This window comes from Phaethon aethereus, assembly GCF_964289735.1.
Source record: "Phaethon aethereus genome assembly, chromosome: 5".
Lineage (NCBI taxonomy): Eukaryota > Metazoa > Chordata > Aves > Phaethontiformes > Phaethontidae > Phaethon > Phaethon aethereus.
Genome location: NC_138579.1, coordinates 71,604,220 through 71,627,575, shown reverse-complemented (window position 1 = coordinate 71,627,575; position 23,356 = coordinate 71,604,220). Strand labels below are relative to the sequence as shown.

Here is a 23,356-nt window from a genome sequence, read left to right as displayed (position 1 = left end):
AATGTTTAGTTGAAGCCTACTTAATCAGGAAGATAGTCCTAATTTGAGGGAGGTTCATGGTGACAAGTACATCTAAGGAAAATAAATATTAGAGGTATGCCAGAAATAACTTTATAGCTAAAGCTGAGGCCAGTGCAGGAAGAGAGAGAGAGAACACAATGTTTGTACAGCTTTGAAAACATCTTGTTTCTGGTGTACACATACAAATATAAAGTAGTCTTTAAAACTTCTTGGGTACTTCTGTCAGCTGGCGACAAAGCACACTACGTTATAACCAAATTATTATGAAGTATTGCTGAGCATGTTCAGCAGCTGCAGATCATCTGTTGCCAGAACCCTATGTATGTAGGAGAACAAAAGCTCAGATAAGGATTTAGATTTTTCTGGTTTCTGAACTATATGTACATCAGTTTCAGAACTGGTCTGCCACGTTTATGTCAGAGTAGTGTAAAATCTGTCATACAAGGCTTTATAGGTCAGAAAAAAATTGGCGTTTTTAAGGCTCATAGTCTGAAGATGATGTTTGAAGGAAACCATGCTCAGTTCTTGTGGGAGAAGCATGTTAATGAAACGTTAATTCTCACTTCTGGCATGAACATAGTGCTTACTCTTCAAGGTATGCAGTCATTATAGGAAAGGATAGAAAACACCTTATCAAAGACAAACTGTTTTTTTTAATCACCTAAAAAAAAAAGTCACCACTGCATTTCTATCCTGCAGACTCATTCAAAAGGCTGAAGTATTTTTCAGCAGCACAGTGGTGCTTGTTTGGAGAGAGGTTCTTCTCTTCCAAATAATCTATTGACCAATGAAAGGGTTTTTTGCTGTTTGTTTTCTCCTAAGCTGCATTCCAGAAACACAGGAGGGTGAACGCGCATTCTCGGTGGGTCCTTCCAAGTGAAATTTGCCCATGGATTTGAAAGTTAATCAAATCTGAAGGAAGGACATAAGTCTCAAGTAGTGGTTTCTACAACTTCTGTGTAAGGAGAGCTGCACAAGAGGCACTAGTTATTGCTTTACCAAGGAGAAGGTAGGCTGAACTCTGCTTTTCCTTCCCTCAAGGAAACAAGGGGCAAAACCACCCCATAGAGGTTTAGAGGTCTGTTTGGGTTTTTTAATGACTGACCCCTAAGAAGACACTTAATTGTCATTTCTTAATTATGCAATACAATGATGTTTGTAGTCTTTAAGTCAAAATCGTAAAAGTTCCAAATTTCCAGTGAAAGCTGTTACCGAGCTCTGAACTTCCTGTTATCCAGGCCACACCTGCTTTTTTTTTTTCCTTTTCCTGGAAGTGTAAAGTAGGCCATTGTGATGAAATTAATTTCGCAGCTTTGCTGAAAGCAGGTCACACCTTCTCACATTTCAGTCTATTTTAATGATGGTGTCAGAAACAGGCTGTCAGAGACTTCTTCTAAAAATGTGGATTTCTAAAATTTTTGTCCTACTTGAGGCTGAATTGGGCAAAGATGACGTTTTCTCTTTGTTGCAGGGGGCAAACAGCCTCTCTCAAGCTCTGCAATACCATGGCTAGCTGATGTCAGGTTCTGAGCTGATAAACAAGTATGTTTGCAAGCCTGGAGTTTATGTTTAGTTTTTGCATTATTTATGTCATGGTCCTGCTTTTAAGCATTAACATACCTAAGTTGCCTTGGAGTTAGTAGAGGTAAATGCCCAAATCAGGCCTGAAGGTTCTTGTTTTTTTCACTTCATGGCAAACCATGTTCATGCAGGTGGAATAGCTTGCTGGCTCCACTCAACCATATGAACGACTGTCTTGATTCCTCTCTGCCTCAATCCAATTCTAACTATCACCTAGATGTAACCATGGAAGGAGAGCTCTGTTTTATAAGTGTAAACAGGAAACACCTGAAGGAAAGTCTATTAAAATCATTCCAGAGTGATTAGTATGTGACGTTACTGAGAGATGTAAATGTCCACTTGGAACAAGTCGAGTTTTGCTGAATTACCTTGTATAGCTCCTTGGATGTGGTTAGGAAGAAATGCTGGAGCACTCTGTATGCATGCTGGCTCTGTATTTACCTGCTCCCTCTCATATAGCAGTTAACAAAAAAGCTGGATGAGATTTCAGAGCCCAGAAATCGCTTTACGGAATAGAGGCCAAACCAGTCTCTGCATGCAGTAGGATGAATTAGGGGCGTGCATGCAGCCCGTGGACCACAAAGATTGTACCCAGGACAGTCAGAGAGCCTATTACCTGAGGACTGAGTCTTTCAGAAGAACTGAGGTGACAGTGCTGGAGCTGGAAGTGTACAAACGCTTTAATTTGTGTACCCTTTAGATTCAGGTGTTGCTTCAGTGTGAGAAGAGCTGTAATCACACATCTTGGGAGGGTGAAAAATGACTGCAGACTCTGAAGCAGCTGAGTTCTGCATGATGTGTCTCTTGCTATGAAGAGTTTCAGATGATCTCATAGGTCTTGCATCTAGCACCTTCTAAACCTTTGGTACTTTTAAAAATTTATTTCCTAGTAAAAGTGAAAATATCTTTGGTATTTTGAAATGCTTTCTGCCCCTTTAGGAAACAACTGTGTCTTCAGCGGAAAAAAAAACGGGCTTACAAAAGTAAAAGCAGTGGTTCCTCCTGCCGGTCTTAGTCTTGTCAGTTTTAGCAGTACATAGGCAGAGGCTGGCAAAGCGTGTTAGCCATGATGGGACTGGGAAAACCAAAGTTGGACAGGTGAGGTTATGTGAGATTGTGGAGAAAGAAATGGGATTAGTTCAGGAAGGGTATAGTTTTCTTCAAGGACCGCTAGAAAGCATTGCAAGCGGCACGTGTCATTCCTTCTAATTCTTAAATATTTTGTTCATTGGGTTGAAGCGTTCTTATGGATCCTGGCGCATTCTCACAGATCCGGGTCATTGCTCGAGCGATTCTGGCAAACTTACATAGCTGCCTGTCGGGTTGTACTCTTCAGGAAGGATGGTGAATGCTTTGCTTGAATGCTGGGCTTTGTAATTTCTTGGTGGGAGCATCTCTTCTTGAAATGTTTAGTTATATTACAATAAATGAATAATTGACTGCCGTTGTGCTTGAAAGCTTGCTAACATCCTGTTTGTTTCTGTAGCTTACTGGAGGTTTTGGCTGTGTGTCAGCGTTGTGTATGAGCTCTTCCTCATCTTTATACTCTTTCAGGTAAGTAACTTAGACCTCTAGTTAATAAATGCTAGTTTAATGTGGATATACAATCCTTCGTGGTGTTCTTTAGGGTTCTTGCTGACTACAGGAGATGCGCTTCATTTTTGTGAAATCAAACGATTGTGCTATTTAATGAGACTTACAGGTTGAGGAAAAATTATAATACTATAAAAATATTTCACCTTGTTGTCTAACCTCCAGTTAGTCTCAGCCTAGGTTAGACACCACAGTGAAGTGTTCTTAAAGCAGTTGATAAGTCAGACTTCTTGTTCAGGTCAAATGATCAGGAGTTGGTGCTTCTCATGCTTAGTCTCTTCTGTGCTGGACTTGATGTGACTTGCTGAAGTTGTGTACCAGCTGTTAGTTTCTTAGATCCTACAAATTGTAGGGTGAAGTAATTTTGTTTAATCCTTTTAAATACTTTTTACTTTGAATGATAGGTGCTTTGAACGTTGGGGTTTGGGGGTTTTTTTTGCAATAGACTGAAACTTCATACGTGACTTCGTAGTGACAGCAAACTAAGGATTATGATTTTTCTAGAAAAGAGACTATTATTGGTATTTACAGATAAAGCATGTTATTTTTTACCAAATTCTTGTCCTTGAGAATTTTCCCCTGGTTTTTACAATTCTATGACTTCTCAGAAATGCAGCAGTTGAGGTAAAATAGTAAACCTGACGCTATTAACAAAGCCATTGTGTTCCTGTATGTATACTTACACCACTGCAAATCAAGTTTGAGTGCCAAGAAGGAGCTCGAGATTATGGAGGAGCCTCATCCTTTCCTCAGTTACTCAATCCAGTTATTGCAGTTATCTCCTCAGGCAACGGCCTGACTGAAAGCAAAAGCAAGCAGCTGTAGAGATATAAAACCATGAGAGATGACTGTCCTGCTCAGTCAGACAGCTGGATACTTTTCAGATTTAGATTTCAATTAGAGTTCCCAGTTGTTCATTTTCATATAGGTCCTTCTTGCTGATGTCTTAGTAACGTTTGCTCTGTATTTTAAAGGGTTGTGCAAGTGCCATCACATACTCATCAGGTAGCTTTAAAAAAATCATTATGAGGAACATGTTTTTAAAAAAATGTTTTGCCGCTAGAGGCCAACTGAGCTTGGAGAAGTGGGGCTGGAATTCAGAGGTGTCAGGATCTGTCTTCTGTTGGAGTAGGGCATTTGCTTTGCAAACAAGTTTTTAATATTGACCAAACTCTTTCCAGCTAATCAAAGATTTCCTTTGGCTTCCAGCATTTCTTGTTCTGCTTGGCTTTCCTGGAGCCACCCCAAAACTGTCTTTTTTTGCCTGGCTTCTTGTCTCAGTGGGCAGCTGGAATAGGTCTGCAGTAGATCAGTAAACAACAGTGTGAGTTTCTCTTCCATTGACATAACTTGAGGCTTCAGTGTAAACCCTTACGCAGGGCCTAATGTCTCATTAGGGTTTCTTTTAGGCTGCCTGGAAGGAGTGGAGTTCTGACCCTTTCACAGGCATGAACAGGTCTGTCTTGCCTTTTTTGTTGTTATTCCTCACCACTGGGGAATACTTACTCAGTTCCGATTTATTCTTACGTTCTTATTGTTTCATGTCACCCTGGTTTGTTTGGGTTTTTTCGGGCATCCTTGTAAATGATACTCCTGACTAGCTGCAGTCAGGCTGAATAATATGGTTCATTTTTATTTGATAGTGCTGTTGTAGTTCTGAATGCTAATAAACAGCCTGGAATTGCTTGGCTTTCCTCTGGCAGTATGTTATGTTACCAGCCGTTTAGTTGTTATGGACACTCACTAGCGGTTGCTCAGCTCTTTACCAAAAATACATTATGCACAGGTTTAAATAAGGTTAAAATTATGCTGAGTCTGTAAGTGACTAAACCTCCTTAAAAGCAAATACAAGCTCACTCATAGTTGAAACTTGTCTTAACAGTTAATGTGACTTCAGTGGTTTTATTCTATAATTTTATTATTACTGCTATTAACTAATTTTGGCCTTGCCCTGCTTTCACTGTCTGCTAGTCTGTCGTAGATGCTACGTTGCTTCTGTTGTAACACACTGACCACAACAGTGAGCAATTTCACTGGGAAATACCTTATTCAGCAAATGTGTGTGTGAGTTACTAGTAAATTAGTTCAAGCTTGGTCACTGTTTATAACTAATATTTTTGCTGTTTGCTTCAAGTTTATTACCCGTGCTCCTAGTGGGATCTTACTGGAAATGACTGTTTGTTCAAAGAGCTGCACTAAATTTTTTCTGCCATGAAACGCAGTGCAGTTCTCGACTTTCTGGAGCTGCAGGGAGCTGAGCACACGTGCACGACTAAACCTGCTAACAGGGCACCTAATCGCTGTGCTCGATCTGCTGATGTTTGCACGTACTGCATTTTGTTCGAGCTGCATGATTGAAGTGCTGCTGGATCTTTCCCATTCTAGGAAACCAGAAGGTCACTCATGCAGGAGATGCAGCCATTAAACGAGCCTTTCCTGAGTTACTGGCTGCTTTTTCTTTACCCTCGAGGAGGGGAAAGGAAGGGCAGAAGGGTCAATGAGAAGGATGAATTGGGTGCCAGTTCGAGTGCTAAGCTTTTGGGAGGGAGGGGGAATGGAGGAGTGGCTTAGGAAAGAGAGTTAGCCTTCTCAGATTTCTTAAAGATGAGAAAAATCGTAAGTTCATTCTGTAGTCACTTTTTTCCTTAATGTTTAGCATTAGAGGCCCAGAAGGTCAGGTATATATACTGTGTGATGCTTTGAGGTGTGGATGTATTTCAAGAATTGTTCTGCAACACAGTTTTTAAAAAAAACAACACCCGTTTGAGGATGCAATGTTGTTCTTAATTATCTTTGTACTTTTCTGTGTATTAATAGTTATTAAGAGGAAAACACGGGGTTTGTGTTCCTTTTGCAGACTGTACAAGATGGCAGACAGTTTATGAAGTACATTGATCCACATTTAGGCGTTCCTTTGCCAGAAAGAGACTACGGTGGAAACTGCCTTATTTATGATCCTGGCAATGAAACCGATCCATTTCACAACATCTGGGTGAGAAACAAATGAAGTTACTCGCTAATGGGTCGTGACTACTTTTTGGTAAAATGTTGCCGAATTGAACTCCTCAAAGTGCAGCCATGAGTCTTTCTGAGCGTTGAATGAGAGAACAGGTCATGACTTAGCTTTTGTGTTTCTCTTCTCTTGACCTTTCCTGTCAATCAAATGGAGATGTGTCTCTTTGGATCCTAATCCGTTGCCCAGGAGAGAGAGTAAACTGTTTAACAATTCTCCTTTCTCAGATTATTGATGTAAACCTTTTGCCTTAGGAGTTTGGGTTTATTTGTGTGCTTAAAGAATCTTCTACTCGCAGTCACATTAGGGCACAAAGTTCAAAAGTTGTATGTTGCCAAGCAACCCATAAGTTGCACTTTTTCTGAATACCAGAAACCGTCAGGTTATTGTTTCTCTCTGGCAAACAGAAGACTCAAAATTCAAGGGCAAAGGAATTACGGTTACTTACACTCCCTGACTGCATGGAACTGTTAGTGCTTGTGTAGTGAGCACCTTTGGGTCTCCTGTGTAAGTCTTCAGTGCATCAGGAACTGGAATAACTGAGAGCAGTTCCAGCTGTCCTTTTCTAGTCTTGCACCAAAACTAGGAGGAGGCAAGGCGCACTCTGCCCAGGAATTTATGGTGGCAGGACTGGTAAGATTTAAGAAGCTCTGATAGATAGAAGATGGGGGTCTGATGAAGAAATGTATGTTCTTGCTCTGGCTTGAACGTGTTCTGCTTCTGTCCCCTTGGAAGGCAAGGAACGTGACATTTGACATTAGAAAGGTAGTCTCTGCTTTATTGATACGATCCTAATTCCAGTTTCTGCCCCTTAAAATTGTTGACATTGCTTTGAAGATGGCCTGTTTGTTCACTGTACTCGAGAACACAGAAACTCATAAAATGCATCTAGTATTTATATGTGAAACAACTGAAGCTTATTGCTGCGTTTTTCTTGGGGGGGAAAAAAGTAAGCCTTAAGAATGGGTTGCTGTTTGGAGTTCAAAGTGACCTACACTCTCTTCTTGGTTTATAGGACAAACTGGATGGTTTTGTTCCTGCTCACTTTTTTGGCTGGTACCTGAAAGTAAGAATGGATCTTCTGTTACAGTTGTATTCTACTTGTAAAGCTTGACTGCTTCTGTTGTAGTGATGCCAGTCTTCATGGTCAATTATATTAGGCAGTCATCTGTGGACTAAACTGACTGTAATACATGAAAGGCCTCTTTTTCTTTTATTCCCCCCCCTCTCCCGACCATGTTAGGTCACCACATTTCTTTCCGGAGTGACATTACATTGACAAGCTCCCTCCTCCACCATAATTCATTCTGAAGTCAGATTAATAAATGTAAAAACCTTTACTCCTGTAGCAAGATAAATGCTTGAATGACCTTTGAATGCAGAGTATGGGGAAGACATGGTTCGGGGAAGGCAGTGAAAGTGGTGTTCCCCAAACACAGATGCATGATGATATACTGCAAGTGTTCCAAGGCAGGCTTTTCCCAGTGGCATCCAAATCAGGATTTTAAATCATTAAATGGGTAGCGGTTGAATTCTCGTTACTTTTTAGCCAATATCAGCCAGCTGTGGAAGGAATTCCAGTTGTGCTTGTCTCTGGCACAACACATTCCACACATGTTTTGCTGGTTACTTTGGTCTAAATGTTAGCTTTTTTTAACCTGAGCAAATTTACTAGCTAACTTTATTTTGTGCTGCAAACCTTGTTTGTTTTTTTACCTACCAGATCACTATATTTAAGAAGTGGAAAAAGCTCTGGCCGTTTTAAAAAAAAGCTACAACTGTTTTGTTTTTACTTTTCAAAAGTGCAGGTGCATTCCTATGAGTGTTTGCTTTTGATCTGGTTTTTTTCCTCCCATAACCAAAAGATGAGTATGCTAGGTATGGGGAGACCTTGACTTCAGATCAAAGTGGCTTGCTTTGTTAGTATACAGAATTATAAATTTGGAGAAACCTGCATCTTCTTCATCCAAGAGAATTACATTAGAAACTTAAATATCAAAACAGTATTTCAGTTACATTCTGTATTTATTTTTACAAATAATGCCATACTGAGGAAAAAGGTGCCTAAATAGTGAGAGCCTCGTAACAAGACATAAGGGGAGTAGTAACACATTCCTGAGGAACCAGAATGGGATAGAATTCAATATGCCAGTCCACTCAATCAAGCTATTATCTGTCGTGGTTTGGAAGAAACCTAGTTTTTATTAAAGAGACTATTTCTGCAGAAATGCTTGAGATGGTATGTCATCTTGTCAACCTGCAATCTGATCTGAAGGGCCCAGCATGCTTCACAAGGTGTTTGTTTCTGTGCTGCTAAGCTTGAAGGAAACTGGCTGCTATATTTCTTATTTGTCAGTTAATGTGTTTTTCTGTCAAGAAGCTGGAAGTTGAGTGTGTTGTCTTCGTAAACAGAGATGAGCATGTGTTTGGGTTTGTTGTCTGTCTTTTTGGTCTGGTTTGAGTAACAGACTCTTAAGCTATATCTCAAAGCACCAGAATGGCAATATTGAAAATGAATGTGCCTCACTCATCAGAAATGATTGTGGGCCTCCTGTTTGCTTTGGAGTAATTTAGATCACATGTTGTTAAACTAATGTATGGTAATGCATATCTTTTTCCACCTTCTGGTTGAGGTGGTCAACGCCAAGCTACATTCTTCTGCTAATTTTGCAGAATCCGTACTAGCACATTTGGGGCTGCCACCTTCCATCTAGGCACCCGGCTGAGGATTTGCATGCACAGTTGAGTTCCATGCAGCAGACAAGATGTACCAACAGGCTCTCTGTGCTCTTACCACTTACTTACAAATATGAAATAAAGTGTTACCACAAGTTTCTTCCCTTGTTTTGACAATAGGCTGAGATGATACATATGTTCTAGGGCTGCAGCCCAGCTGAATCCTTATGCTGAAAGTGGAAGAAGATGCTGCTCTTCATTGCTCACCCTGACAAGCTGCTGGCTGGTATAAAGTAGACCTGAGCATCCCAGCATAGTCAGGGCTGAGATTTAGTGCAGGTGACTTTTAAAAAGTTTGTATTAAGCAGGCTCTGAAAAGCCTTTTTTTGAGCAGCGTTAGGATGACGCTACCTGTGGTGGTCAAGCACCCAGTAATTCTGTTCATCTAACTAACTTAAATTCCTTCTGAATCCTGTCTCGCCTGCCTTTATTCTTTCATGGAATGGTATCATGTCATCATCTATACTCTTCAGTGTCTGTCTTGTCTATTGTGCTGCATACTTGATAAGTTGAGAGGCCTGTGAACATTAGGCTTTACTAGACTATCACATGATAAAAGATTGTCATGGATACTGGAGACAAGATATTCAACTGTAGAAATAACTGGTAAACAAAGCACACCATGTGTGTCCTCTGTGTTCAGAGTCCAGAAGGGTTAACCTCAGATTCTTTAAGTGTTCCGTTTTGAAATTAGGAAAAAAACATAATTCAACATATATTGTTGCAAAACTATAAATCTGAGCAGTGACTCTACAGTATTTATGGAGTTCTCCTTTATTTAGATTTCTAAAGGGCATTAGTGCAAGTGGTGTCTGGTTCTTCTCAGTCTGGTGTGCAAGTATTCCTTTTTGTAATGGTTTTTAGTATGTTGTGCAACTGTTGTGGATATTTGAAAGACCTTTTTCTCCCTTTATATAGACGTTGATGATTCGAGACTGGTGGATGTGTATGATCATCAGTGTAATGTTTGAGTTTCTGGAGTACAGTCTGGAACACCAGCTTCCAAACTTCAGTGAATGTTGGTGGGATCACGTATGTACCGCATAAATCATGATATATTTGTCTAAATGGAAGTATATATGTTAAAGGGAGCAGGTAGGAAGTTGTGAGAACTGTGTCATGTGTATGTGACAGAGATATATGTGTGACTACTGCAGCTCAGGAGCTTTGGTGCCTCTGCGTGTTGAGTTTGTAATACATTTGTCACACTGCAATTTTGCAGGTTTTTTGCAGATGGTTAAATACTTGTTTTGGTTGATTTCACACCAGAGAAAGAATCTGAAGCTTTACCTGATCATTTTCAAATGTTTGATGATGCTACAAACCTTAAAATATAAAATTAAGAGAAAGGTAAAAACTTCATGTATTAAGTTTCAGATGGTGAGTTTTCCTACCTGTTAAAAAAAAAGAAAAAAGAAAAAAGAAAAAGAGGCTCAGTACAATTTGTGGTCAGCTCTTCCTTCTGTGCAAACCTATCTTCACGTTTTCTGAAAACAGTAAATATTACTGTGTTTAGCATTTATGTTGTGGTTTATAAAATGCTTTTAAAAGCTAAATATTTGGCCTTACTGAAAAGCTGTATGGTCTTTGCACGTGATAGTCTGTAACCATTCTTGTCCTAAAATACTGCTTGTGTGTATTTTTTCAAGCCAGAGGGACTACTCTGATCTAGTTTCTCTGTGGAAAAAATAAGCTCTATAACTTAGTGATGCTTTTTAAAAAATTTTTACAATATATTTTCCTATGGAATGTAAATTGGTTACCAAAGTGATCAAAATTATCTACATTCACGGAACACAGCTATGTTTCTTATGTTATTTTGACTTGTTTTTATTCTTACAGTACAAGCTGTTTCGCAAGCTTGTAATGATTTGCTACACGGTTGTATTTATAAAACTAAATGCATTCTGTATAAAGACATCAAGCAAAGCTATTTTGCCCTCAAAAAAACTTCTTATGAAATTAACACTTGGTGCTCTGCTTCTTTGAATGTGAAAGACAGCCAATTTTTTTTCAGCTCAAGAGCTCCATCTCCAGAATTAAAGCTTGGCAATAAGACGGGGCGATGGGGAGAAATCACTTGTGTATTTTCACATCCTGTGCTTGGAGAGAAGTCATTTCTTTAGGAGGCAGCCTGAAGCGTAAAGAGTTTGTTAAGTTACTGGGCATAGTAAAATCAGGTCTGTAGGAACAGGTTCGGATTTTGTGTGTGTGTGTGTTTCTAAAGTTCTATTGACAGAGTAGAGTTGAGCTGGCAGTAAGTGGGAAGAGGTCTGTGGTGTAGCAGAATTAATACATTAAAAAAGAAGCTACAGCCATCATCTGCTGAACACTTGCTTTATTTGAATAGACTTGGGCAGCCAAGATTCTTTCTCCTGACAGTTCGTGCACCTCTCTTCTCTGGGGATGCTCAGTCCTTGTGAGTGAGAGTGTGTGTGTTGTGTACCTACAGTATCTTCCCTTTTACAAGCTTCAGTGCTTCTTCTCCAGCATCACCGTGTCTTTCTCCTTTCAGTGGATAATGGATGTGATCTTATGTAATGGATTAGGAATTTACTGTGGGATGAAGACTCTGTCTTGGCTTTCTTTGAAAACATACAAATGGCAAGGACTTTGGAACATTCCTACATACAAGTAAGTTGGTGTAGAAAGTAACTCCACAAGCAGTAGCACAGTGCAAAGTTTGGGCCTGTGTTAAAGATCTTGGTCGTTAAAAGGTTGTTCTGTTAGGGTTAATGTGAATTAAAGAATTCATGTGTGTTTAGATGACTCAAGTATCTAGTAACTTACTACTGCATGGAAGCTTGTTTAGGAGACTTTGGTTAACTTGCAAATGAAATTGTTGAAAATATACCTGTCTGTCATGAGCATTGCCTGATGTCTAGGAAATGAGGGCATCTTGTGGAAATGAGCTTATTCAATGAAATTGTTAGAGGAGGTGCAGGAATCCAAGTCAGGATCATACTCTCTTATTCACGGCAAGGATCTATTTGGTCCTTGTGCAAATAATTCATTCCCTAGTAATCAGAACTTCATAGTAATTGAGACACTGAAACATCAAATTTAATAAATCCCTTGTAGTCTTGTACCAGTAATGAACTATCCTTTTCTGTAGTATCTTTGCTTAGCAAAGGAGAACTGAGGAACTGCTTCCTACAATGGGTGTGGTATATTAAAGTTTAAAATGATAGTCCAAATAACAGGCTTCTCCCTAACTCAGAATGTTAATCTCATTAAGCAATAATTTTTATGGAGTAAATGGAGGCATTTTGCATATGTGAGTTGGTGTCTCAAATGGAAATGTTAGTAGATGTCGTACGTGCTGTTTCTTAAAATTGCAAGAATGTGTTCTGCTTTTTTTCAGAGGTAAAATGAAGAGAATTGTCTTCCAGTTCACCCCCTATAGCTGGGTCAAATTTGAGTGGAAGCCAGCGTCCAGCTTACGCAGATGGCTAGCAGTTTGTGGCATAATCTTCGTAGTAAGGAAACCTCTCTGTGTTTTCTCTACTGTTTGATTTAATGTTTTGTAACACTCAAGCAACTGTACAAACGGTAACTTAGGCTGAAACTCTGACATGGTGATGTTTCTTTAGTTGAAGCTGGAAGAGATCATTTCCAAATCCTGCAGAAAAGGTGTCTGTGTCCATGTCTCTGGTGCAGTTTACAAATTCATTGCATAAATATTTGTTCCTGCTTGCTGAACGATGTTGATTGGCAATGTGAGCAATATAAATGATGATCTATGCCTAATTCAGCAAGTAACTGCTGCTAGCGAAAACACTGGCTTTGGATGAAAGCGCTTGTTTCTCTCAGTCTTAAGCAGATACAGATGACATTACAGCTGGCAAGGACTGTAACCGAAGCCTCAGGCTTCCATACGTGAGCTCTGGGCAGCATGGCTCTTGAAGCGCACAGTTTTGCCTCAGATAATATTTTTATACGGACTTAATAATTCAATTATCCTAGATTTTTTTTTTAACGTTTCACTGAACAGGTAGCACGCGATGGTGTTAACAGTATCCGGCTTGACCAGTTCAGTTGAAGTAGCTCCCCCATTTAGACAAAAGAGAAAGTTGGCTTCTCCAGCAGTGACAACAAATTGACAGTCTACCTCCTTCAGCTAGCCATCTGAGTGGCTGCATTTGTATTATGGGGATGCATCTCCTTGAATTCATAACTTCCATTTCACAGTCACAGGTATTGTGCACATGACACTGACATGGAAGATAAACTTGGCAGCTTAAGTGCTTTTTCCCCACTCCTGCCTCTTGTCAGCTGGGGGACTTTGGCCTTTGTGCTATCCACGGGATGTCACTTGGCTGTGTGTTGAGCAACTCAAATATCTCAGTTCAGCCACTGTGAAATTTAACGAAAAAACCCCCTTATGACACTTCTAGTGATTCCAGATACAATGGGAATTAAGCAGTTTCTGTATTACTGCTATACTACAGAGTATGACTGCTGTGTGTATTTTTGAACAGTCGCTAGAACAGCATACTTTTTGAAATACGTGGAAGATGAAACCTGGCGGTGGTTTATTTTGGGGTCTGTCCAGTGACGTTCCCTATTACGGTTTGCTGAGTGGGGCACATTAGTCGGTTTGGCAAGCCACCAGCACCTCTCTCTCTCGCTCATAATAATCTTGCATTTTATGCTGATGTCAAATTGCAGACCTGAGTGTGCTTCAGGAACAATGTCCTGTCTGTAAGTAAGCAAGCAGCGTACAGCAGTGCCAGCAACGAGTGCCAGGCAGTTTGCAAACTCAGTCAGCTGAATACAAGTTCACATCACCTGATTTCCACTACATAAAGCATTTGCCAAGTTCACATAGCACCACAGACTTTCTGAGGTTCCCATAGTTAACAGGTGAAGTAAGTGTGCTTGCATAAATAAAATCCATGTTTTTCTGGTTACTGTGCGCATACTCCCAACTTTCTGCACCCTGAAGAAATCGGGTTTTAGGTGCTGGAGCAGATTTTGCAACTGAGGGATTCCATTGAATTTATACTAGTCTTTGGTCTGTAATGTTTCTTCTGGCAAAGCCTAGCTTCAGCTGACGGCTTATAAGAAGCTTCAGGTATTGGCTCACTCTTTTTGGATTAAGCAACGCTTAATGCCGTTTGCTATCATTTCTTTTGAAGTGAGAAACTTCTGTCTACTTGCTCACTTAGTCACATTGCCAGGGCAGCACTCCTGAGAACATTTTGCTATAAATGTATAACGAATGCTCCTAAATTGGCTTTGGCAGCGACGTTTGCATAACTGTGTGATTAAAAAAAAAACAAAACCACAAAAAAACCCCAGGAAGTACTGCTTATGCCTCTTGTTATTTTGAGGTTCCCTCAGTCAGATTTTAAGTGACAGCGAAAGGACGGGTTGTTGCTTTTAGGATTTGTTACCAGTAGTTCTGCAGGTACTTCAAACTCACAATAAACTTGTTCAAAATTAGAGGCAGTGCTTGTCCAGGTTTCTGTTGTGTTTTTTTTATACCTCTTCCAACATAAAGAAAATTTTTTAAAAACCAGCTGTTCTTGGTCATTACTGCAACTGACGATGGTGCGCTCAGTAATACTGAGTAGGACTTTGTGGTGTTAGAGAAATGGTGGGGGGAGTCATGCAGGGAGAGAGGGAGATTCCAGGCTTCGTTCATTGAAGTCTTTTGAATGTAATTTAAATGTCCTTTTTCTCAGTTTTTATTGGCAGAGCTGAACACATTTTACTTGAAGTTTGTCCTTTGGATGCCACCAGAACACTACTTGGTCCTGTTACGACTTGTCTTTTTTGTCAATGTGGGAGGTGTGGCTATGAGGGAGATCTACGACTTCATGGATGACCCGTAAGCCAGTCCTCTTGTGTATATACCATGTTAAGCTTCACTTGCTTTGTTTTGAATTTGCTCCGGCTTGTTGGCATCCATCTCAGGGCAGTAGTTCAGCTTGTCAGGGACATAAAGACCTAATCCCAAAGCATTTGTTTTGTGTTCTTTTGTTTTGGAGGTAAAATTCTGACTATATCTCATGAGAACAACTGTTCTTAAGGGCATTCTATGTGCACTGTTTTTAACATCAGTTTTTAATAAATGATCACTCTTTTGAGAATGTAATGCATAAATTAGCTGGAGTGCCACTGGCTTGTGGGCAGAGGAGTACTGAACTCTACTTTCAGATCGATAGCCAGGAACTACAGTCCTTAGATGTGCCTTCTAAGGACAACAGGGCCCAAACAAAACAAAAAAAAGTGTTTCTTAAAGGCGCTTCTTTTCTTGAGCTATCTTCGAACCAGTCCCTGGTCCTCTGGAGCTCTCATGGCACCCTCTTGCAGATCAGAGGACCCTTTATAGCAAAGTGTGTTGAAGGCGAAGTGCACCCATACATAACAGTGCATGTACTTTCAGACTGTTCCTACTTAAGCATCATATTTCTCCTTGCTGCTTTTGTTTCTGCAGACTATGTAAGAGCTGAGAAAGTTTTGTTCTCAAAATCACGTTTTCTTTTAAGTTTTAGTAGTAATGTCACAAATTGCCTGAGCCCACATCTTAAGTCTAAGACAACGTCTGGCTTCAGGGGGTGTTCATTGTCTGTCGCTGACCAACACAAAAAGTGTCTGTGTTCAGAATTTAGGGTTCCAACATTCTATGAAGATCAGTTTCCCTTGCAAGGCTTTGACTCCTAGAACTGGGAAGAAGGGTCAACCCACATTGCTTAGTCGGATTTCAGGACATTCAGCAGTGGCAGGCTGCCCCTGCCTTTGGTGTCGGACCTACTGGTTTGGGACGTGCCTCCAACTCAAAGGTAAGAAGAGGTCTCAGCCTCTCACTGGTGAGCTCCTCTCCTTAGCACCATTCACAATCTTCTGGTCCTTCTGTTTGGGTTGGAAAAACTCCTTTGCCCTCTGTTTAACCACATGGCATAACATTGAAATTTAGGAGAATCATCAGTCACCAGTGCCTCATTGCTGATTCAGTTTGCCATTCTTTCAACGAGCGGGAAAAGTTCATCCAGCAAGCAGAGACTCTCATCCTGACCTGCATGTCTTCATCACTGCTGCCGCCACCTACTGTTCTGTTTCTCTTGGTGGGTAAGGTGACTAGTCCCCTCACTTCTGAGGTTCATGGCTCTGCTTGATGCACCACTGAGCTGACCTCATAGGACTGTTCATGCAAAATGGCAGAACCTAGCATCTGGTCTTACCTAATCGCTGTGAAGGCTTTTGCAGCTGGACTTTGGTTCCTTTGTGCATTTCAGGTCATCCAAGCAGAGATAATCTACCCCCGTTTTACCAACTTAACTGGGTGTATTTTCACTTGCACATCACTTTGAACCAAGGAACCCTTTTGGATTCTTCCTGTTGTGTTGTAGGGAGAAGCTGCTGGGGAAGAGCAGGCTGTACCAGAGGCTCCCAGCTAACAGCACATGAGAAACCTTCCTAACCTTTTCCTTTTGGAAACTCGCTCAACGTCTTACTGGACAAAGGTTGGAATATGCCATTGACCTTCCTCGTCAGAAACATGGCTTATTGCCTTGTTCTGGTAGTGACAGGATTGCCTGAGATAAACTGTTTAGATCTCTTCAGCTAACCTTGCGATATTTAGTCTAGAAAGTAATGAAGTTCAAACATGAAGACTCTCTTTTTCTCATTCAGGATTCTTAGTATCGGCAGACAGTTCTAGGGCTTTGCTTGCAGGAACTTGGTCTAAGCACGGTGACAGAGTATCTAGAGTTGAAATAGTCGAAGAAAAGGGGTGGTTCTTGAAGCTGTTCTCCAGCTCTTACATACCATGCTCCTATTGTGATTGACGTGCTGCCTCTGAGTTCTTGAGGACCGGCTATGTGAAATGTTCCTGACGAGAAGTATCTTGATGCAACAGTCTGTAGCATTTGACCTTGTCATGTATTCCTGGTTTCTGGTCTTCAGGTCTCTTCCAGAGACTCTGCATTGAGGCCATGAATTTTAATCTCATTCATGAAAAAAAGGACTTTAATCTTTATGAGTAAAAGGGCAGGAAACCAGCTCTCTTCCTTGGCAGTTTTAGGTTCTGCACAGCTCTGCTGTTGGGGTTACTTTTAATTTTTTTGTCAGTGTGCCATCTTAAACTAGTGAAAGAAAACAATGGCAAATGAGGAAGCAGGTCATCTGCACAGCTTGAGTTCACCGTGAGAGATTTGCTGTTTTGCTTTTTCTCTCTATCCATGTGTTAAGGCTAGTTTCTGCCCATTTATTCTGTCATACAAGATGAACCACCTGGAGCAGTTTCTGAAGTCCTTTCATGTGAGTTGGTTGAGGCATGATGCTTTTTAAGATGCAGTGTGCTCATCCCATCTGCATCGGCAATAACCCTCACTTGGTTTACTGCGTCGTATTTTTTCCCCAGTGTAATTGGACGCTTTTGTGTAGTTTGAACTTACGTATTGGTGTCAAATATTACTCTCAGGCCTCATGTTTAAGAAACCGTGTGTTTTGCTCGCTTGACTTGGCAATGGCTCCCCTGCATTCAGGAGAGGGAAGAGAAGCTCTGTTTGTTCTCCGTGCTTAGATCCCTTCCCAGATACTGAGGATCCAGGGGGGTGCAGTGGAGCAGATACGTCTGAGCAACAGGGAAGTGCCTGCTAAAGGAAGGGAGCTTTCCCCAGTGTAGCTGCTGGCATCTGATGAGAAGAGGGGAAAAGAAACTAGGAGCAAATGTGCGGTCGCAGCTCCCGCTGCCCCAGCGCCATTGGAGACGCCTGGGGCCTGTTCTGACGTGTGCGCGCTGGGCAGCGTACCAGCTGGAGGCGGCAGGGTGTCGGGCAGGCTTGTGTCTCTGCCTGGCCGAGGGAGCGTTCGCAGACCAGCCGCTCTCCAAGGAAATCCTAACTGGGGATTTATTAGGTGGCTTCTCTTTCATCCACTGCACGGTGAAATCGGCAAGAAAATACGGCCCAAAGAGCTTACGGGGCTACTGAATATCACAGCATTTACTAAGTCGGTGCCTCAGCCAGACAGAAGGCTGTACATCACAGCAGTCGTAGACCAGACTGGAATTTCCCATCACTGCACTGCCCTAGAGCTACTGCACAGGTCATCTTAACATGTCCACCCCTCTCTCCCTGGCCCTCTGTAGGGTTTTTTAATATCTCTTCGCTCCTCATCTCCTCTGTCCTGTCCCAGTAGTTCTGCCTGGATGTGTTCACTTCACATCTTACGCTGTGGTAAGAAAGGAATAACACAGTAAGCTGGACAAAAGAGAAAGGACCTGGTAGGAAAATGTACTTCAAAATACACTGTGGTTAAGTGAGAAGTCAAGGCTCTCTGCAGGAGAGATACTCCCTGTGATTAAAGCAGAGACGTGTAGAACAAAGGCAGAATAAGGAATAATAGGAGGCAAAAAGAACAGACACCTTTAAGTTTAGGTAGTGGCGCTTCTATTTGCATGATTTATCTTGGGCATCTTCAGAGACATAATAATCAATCAAGGTGGAAGGTTTAGGGCTAATAGGAAGGTGCACCACAGTGCTTCTTCGTGTGGTTTTTAAGTAAAAGATACAGGCCAAAGGCTGTTGAGAAAAGTTAGTTGTGTGTGCTTGCTGGTGAAACAGTTGGTGATGATGGTGGTTGAGGGTTTTGCTTTTCTCATGTTCAGTCTTCCTTGATGCAAATCAGTTGGATTTCAGGAAACATTTAATTAAATCATGCCTTTGAGGGGGAAGAAAAAAAGGAAAAAAAGAGTAACATTCAACTTCTGGTAGCTTTCTCTTTGTTCTTTCCTCTAATGGGAATAAAACCCCATTTTAGATTCAGAAGATGAGTGGTGGAAGAACAAAAGTTTAGTCTACCGTATGGGAAGTGACATACTTTGTGCTTTGGGTAACACATCTGCATGCAGCAGTGGTGGTGTGGTGGGCAGGATTTCAGCGCAATCCAGCGCAGAAGAAAAGGGCTTTTGTTGGCCAAGCAGGACCCTGTTGGCTTATTGACATACGAGTCATCTGGTCTGCCAGGTCAGTAAGCGGAAAAAAAGGCCAGTCTAGAAAGGACACAGACTGACACGGTCAAGAAGTGGAGGATCTGACTGGTCTAGATCAAGCAGCTTACCCAGGTTTCTAGCAATAGGCTATTACCTGTGAGGGTAATGAGGTTTCCTCAACGGCAGCCTATAGGTATTTTGGGTTTATCTGTTTCCCAGGCACAAATAGGTGACCCAAAAGATGGTGTATTTCCAACCTCCTCCTGCAAGCAGAGCCTCTGAATAGATGTTTTGATTCTCCTGCAGTTTGATTTCTAGCACTACTCTCCGATAGTCCTTCGCTAGACTTGTACATAGCACTGTAGCTTCTCGTTGACTTGTCTGGTACTGCTTAAAAAGAAACCCTGGGGATTAAATAATTAATGATGTATTTGCCCCAAGGTTATGTTGTCCTAGAAGTGAAATGCCATCCTTCTATCTTCCGATATCTTGCCTGTTTGTTATTAAGCTTTCTTCTTTTAAAATTTGTTCAGAGGTCATTAGTGACAGCTCGTTGAATACCATTTTGGGAAGAGAGTAAGTTTCAGAATGCAATTGTATAGGGGTTAAATACAGTTACGGCAGTGTGACTTGATGTTTGCAGAGGAAATCTAGGAATAGAGCTTTTATTGCATCCAGTACCCTGAATCTCAGCTCATCTCAAGCTGGTCAGATAATTGTTTTATGTGGATTTACCAACACCCTGAAAATGAGGATACTTCCTTGCATCACATGATGAAGAAGTTCAACTTGTCCTGTGTTTTCAGAGCCTTCCAAGAGGAAGCTTAGATAGAACCCACATGAAATTCATCAGCCTGTGTAGGCTTCGCACGTGTGTAATCCAAACTAGACTTTCAGAATTGTGCAAAGCTGAATGAAATTATTACCTCAGCTGTCTTTTTATGAATATTTCTCTAAGTGCTTGATTTTACAGCAATAGCTTTGTTTTATCTGTGCATTTATTTTGCAGGAAGTTCCATAAGAAATTGGGTCAGCAGGCATGGCTGGTTGCTGCTATTACTGCCACGGAGTTTCTGATTGTCGTGAAGTATGACCCCTACACGCTCACGCTTTCTCTTCCTTTCTACATCACCCAGTGCTGGATCTTGGGGATTATACTTGTGCTCACCTGGACAGCCTGGCGTTTCTTCATCCGGTAAGCGGTGTTTGATGTGCTACGTTCAGGTCTAGCCTGGGTCGCACAGGGTGGGTTGTTCCGGAGATCCGTTCAAACAGTGTGTCCTCAAATGTGTGCTGTCACTAGCCTTCAGTGCCTCCTGAAGATAGATTACAACTCTTCTGGATGGCTAGAGCTGCAGTGGTTTTGTGTAAGAGTTACTAAATAAACAGGGAACTTTCTGTGCGTGATCCTGGCAGGTTTCTTCTGGGATCAAGCCTCTCGTAGCTTTGGTCTTTGTGGGACTACTTGCGTTAGTGTTGCTGTACAAGCAGGTAAAGAGTTAAGTGTCTGACTGCCCCTGGTCTTCCTGGATGAGCGAAGATGGCAGACGAGACCAGCGTTTTGTTTTTCCTGTGCTCTGAGTTAGACAAGACTACAGTGTTTTACAGTTTTGTTGCGAGAACAGTCTGCTGCATTGCAGTTGTCCGAGCTGTCCCAGTGTCAGCGACAAGTGAGCCAAGTTAAAGTTTTTGGTTTAGATGCCGCTCTGTGCACGTAAGAGAAAAGCAGCTGCACGAGGCTGAAAGAATTGCAGTGGAGGCCCAGGGCGGCAGCAGTGGGCTGCTGCTGTTGTTGAGCATGCTGTTGTGTTATGCTTCTGAAAGAGGTGAGAATAGCCAGACTACTAGCAAGGAACACAAATTTCAAGTGAATCAATGCCATCAGCAATTTCAGAAATTACAGCCAAAGGACTCAAGTGGTTAAGTTATCCCAAGGGCACTTGCCTCCAGAACACACTTGCCTTTTATTGTTTTGATTGTATATTGAAACTGTTTATTCACATCACTGGTTCACATGTGTTTGTTTTTCTTTTTAGTGACATCACTTTGCGGTATAAGGAGATAAGGCGACAGAAGCAAGAGCACAAATATGAAAAGGACAAATGCTTGAGCAATGGTGATGGGCACTCGTCAATACTGGATGAACAAAATGGGAACAAACTAAGGGAGAGGAAACTTTGAGCAACAGACAAAGGGCTAAAAGGAACTCGTAGTGCTCAAGTTGGCCTGTGGACAGTTTCAACCTTATCCTACCTAACTTGTAATTTTCATTGTTAGCTTTCCAACGTGTGAAAATCCTCTCGGGGAAAAGATGTCACTTTGACATACACACCCTTTCTCCTTGTGTACACCTAGTCAGTCGGAGAAAGTCTTGTGTAGAGGGAAGTCAGAACCAACACCGCTGCCACGAGATGGGATCTTCATTCAAGCGTGTTGTGTGTCTTCCTTGAAAACAAGGTTTGGAAACGAGGGGCTTTAAAACAAAGCACAAAGGGAATCTAGCTGATCTATTTCCAGTAAACTCTGAGATTTCGATTTTGATGTGTGGGCATTAGGAACACTTCTTTTGGAGCATACAGATACCAGACACAGGATATGAATTTTTACTTTTTTTTTTTTCCCGCTGAAACTACCTTGAGCTGTGGAGTAAGATTGTGTAAAGTGTTCAGCCCCCAATTAACAGAACTGCAGCAAGATAAACATAGATAAACTGAAGCTTGCGAACAAGTTGCGTAACTTGCACAGAATGTAATACAGTACACTACTGTTACAGCCCCTGTAATAGGGGGTTATTGCCTTTCTCTAAACTGATTTTCAACATCCTGGAATAGCCTACAATAGTTTTATGTTGTATCACAGCTCTAGGGAGACAGACAACTTCTCCTTAGTTAATTTTTTTTTATTCTGTTTTAGTCTCGGTCACCTCTTAAATGTAAGGAAAGGTTAAATAAGACAGGTCAACCTGCCTTTCCTTTGTTTTGTGGAGTAAAACGTATTACAAGCAGAAAGCTGGGAGTTACTCCATCAGTCATAAGTTATTTGCCTTATTCTCAGCTCTTTGAGTTTGCTCACCAAGAGGATTTCGTTCTTGGCGTCTGCTGTACGGGGCCCATCGGGTTCTGCCAGCCGTCAGAGCTGCCTCACTCCTCCCACGGTAACTCCAGACGAGGAATCTCCCGAGTCCGGCGGGAAAAGGCGATCTCTGCAGTCACACGCAAAATGGCTGTTAATGTGCCGCCATCCCTGCCAAAAGAGCAAACGGAGGCAAAGTGCATCGTTCTTCCCCGAGCACTGTGTAGCGGGGAGGTCTGCAGGCCAAGCTAGACAGCATTTTTACTGGTGACTCAGCATCTAGGAAAGGAAATTGGAAACCTGGGCTGTGGTTTTTTTCAGGTTATTATTCCAAAATGTAAGTGCTACACTAAGCATCAATTTTGTAACCTCTGCTCTTGGCCTTTGCATTGACGTCTAAGGCACTGATGTAACTGTAACCGTATCACTTTTTAAATACTGTGATCTAATCTGGCTGCTAAAGGGTATTTTTCAGGGAAGCGTTTATCCAGAGGCAAATGACATAAACGCCACCAGTAAAATTTCAAGAGTGCAACCCCAAGCTGTTTAAGCGGCAGGAGACTTGCAGAGCTGCTGACTAGCAAACATCTGCATTTTTGATCCATTTTGGTCTCGCATGTGAACGACAACCAAAATCTGCATTTGTCCCATGTTCACAGAGTGACCCAAATGCTTTCCACCCCTAAGAACGGGCACTTCGCAGTGGGGCGGTCTTCAATTAATCGAGCAGTTTGGTTGCGTCTGAAGAGCTCAACAAATGAAGCGGAGTCCGTGCGCCGGGGGCCGCCCCAGTTGCTTGGCGGACGCGGAGGAAGATGACCAGTATGGGAGGTAGCATCAGGCTTTTCGCATGTGTGTACGATGTACTGTGGGTAGTCGCTCAACGGCTGCTCTTAAATGATCGTATTTTGCTGCTGTGAGGTAGTGAAGAGTATATGGCTGTGTAACTTGATGCTGGCGAGTTTGTAAACGGGCAGAGTGCGCAGAGTTGAGCGAGTATTTATTGCTATGCCTTTCCACCCGGAGTCATTCTAGTTCCAGCTGTACACGGAACCGTTAACTGCTTGTTCGGTAGCTCGTACCAGTGTGTTGTGCTCGTGTAGTCCCGGCTGAGCGAGGCTCAGGTCAGTGTATCTCCGTGCTGTCTGCGCTGATTAACACTGTGCCCCCCCGATCTCTTCGCAATACAACCTCCTGGGTCCGCCTGGTGATTCGGGTGGTAGCAGGCACGCCTGCGCAGGGTCTGCCACTGCACCTCCCTCCTCCCCTCCCCGCCAAAGACCCCTCATCTACATCTGAACAACCGGTGCAGAATACCTGTCCCCTGGTAACGATTCTGGAGCTTTGACCAACTACATAAACCACTGACTTGTGTGTCTGCATCCATCTGAACAGCT

The 23,356-nt window shown here is 42.0% G+C and overlaps 1 protein-coding gene across 1 annotated transcript in view; it reads left to right on the top strand.

Annotated features, from left to right (window-relative positions):
* PTDSS2 (phosphatidylserine synthase 2) overlaps positions 1-22,151 on the top strand; it is a 42,842-nt gene extending 20,691 nt beyond the window's left edge. The window contains exons 4-12 of the mRNA XM_082000133.1: positions 3,089-3,156; positions 6,053-6,187; positions 7,224-7,274; positions 9,863-9,976; positions 11,460-11,578; positions 12,309-12,423; positions 14,635-14,780; positions 19,897-20,082; positions 20,924-22,151. Of these exons, the coding sequence (XP_081856259.1) occupies positions 3,089-3,156; positions 6,053-6,187; positions 7,224-7,274; positions 9,863-9,976; positions 11,460-11,578; positions 12,309-12,423; positions 14,635-14,780; positions 19,897-20,082; positions 20,924-21,068 (1,079 nt within the window). The 3' untranslated portion in view covers positions 21,069-22,151. The remainder of the gene's footprint in view (positions 1-3,088; positions 3,157-6,052; positions 6,188-7,223; positions 7,275-9,862; positions 9,977-11,459; positions 11,579-12,308; positions 12,424-14,634; positions 14,781-19,896; positions 20,083-20,923) is intronic.
* The last annotated feature ends 1,205 nt before the right edge of the window (positions 22,152-23,356 follow it).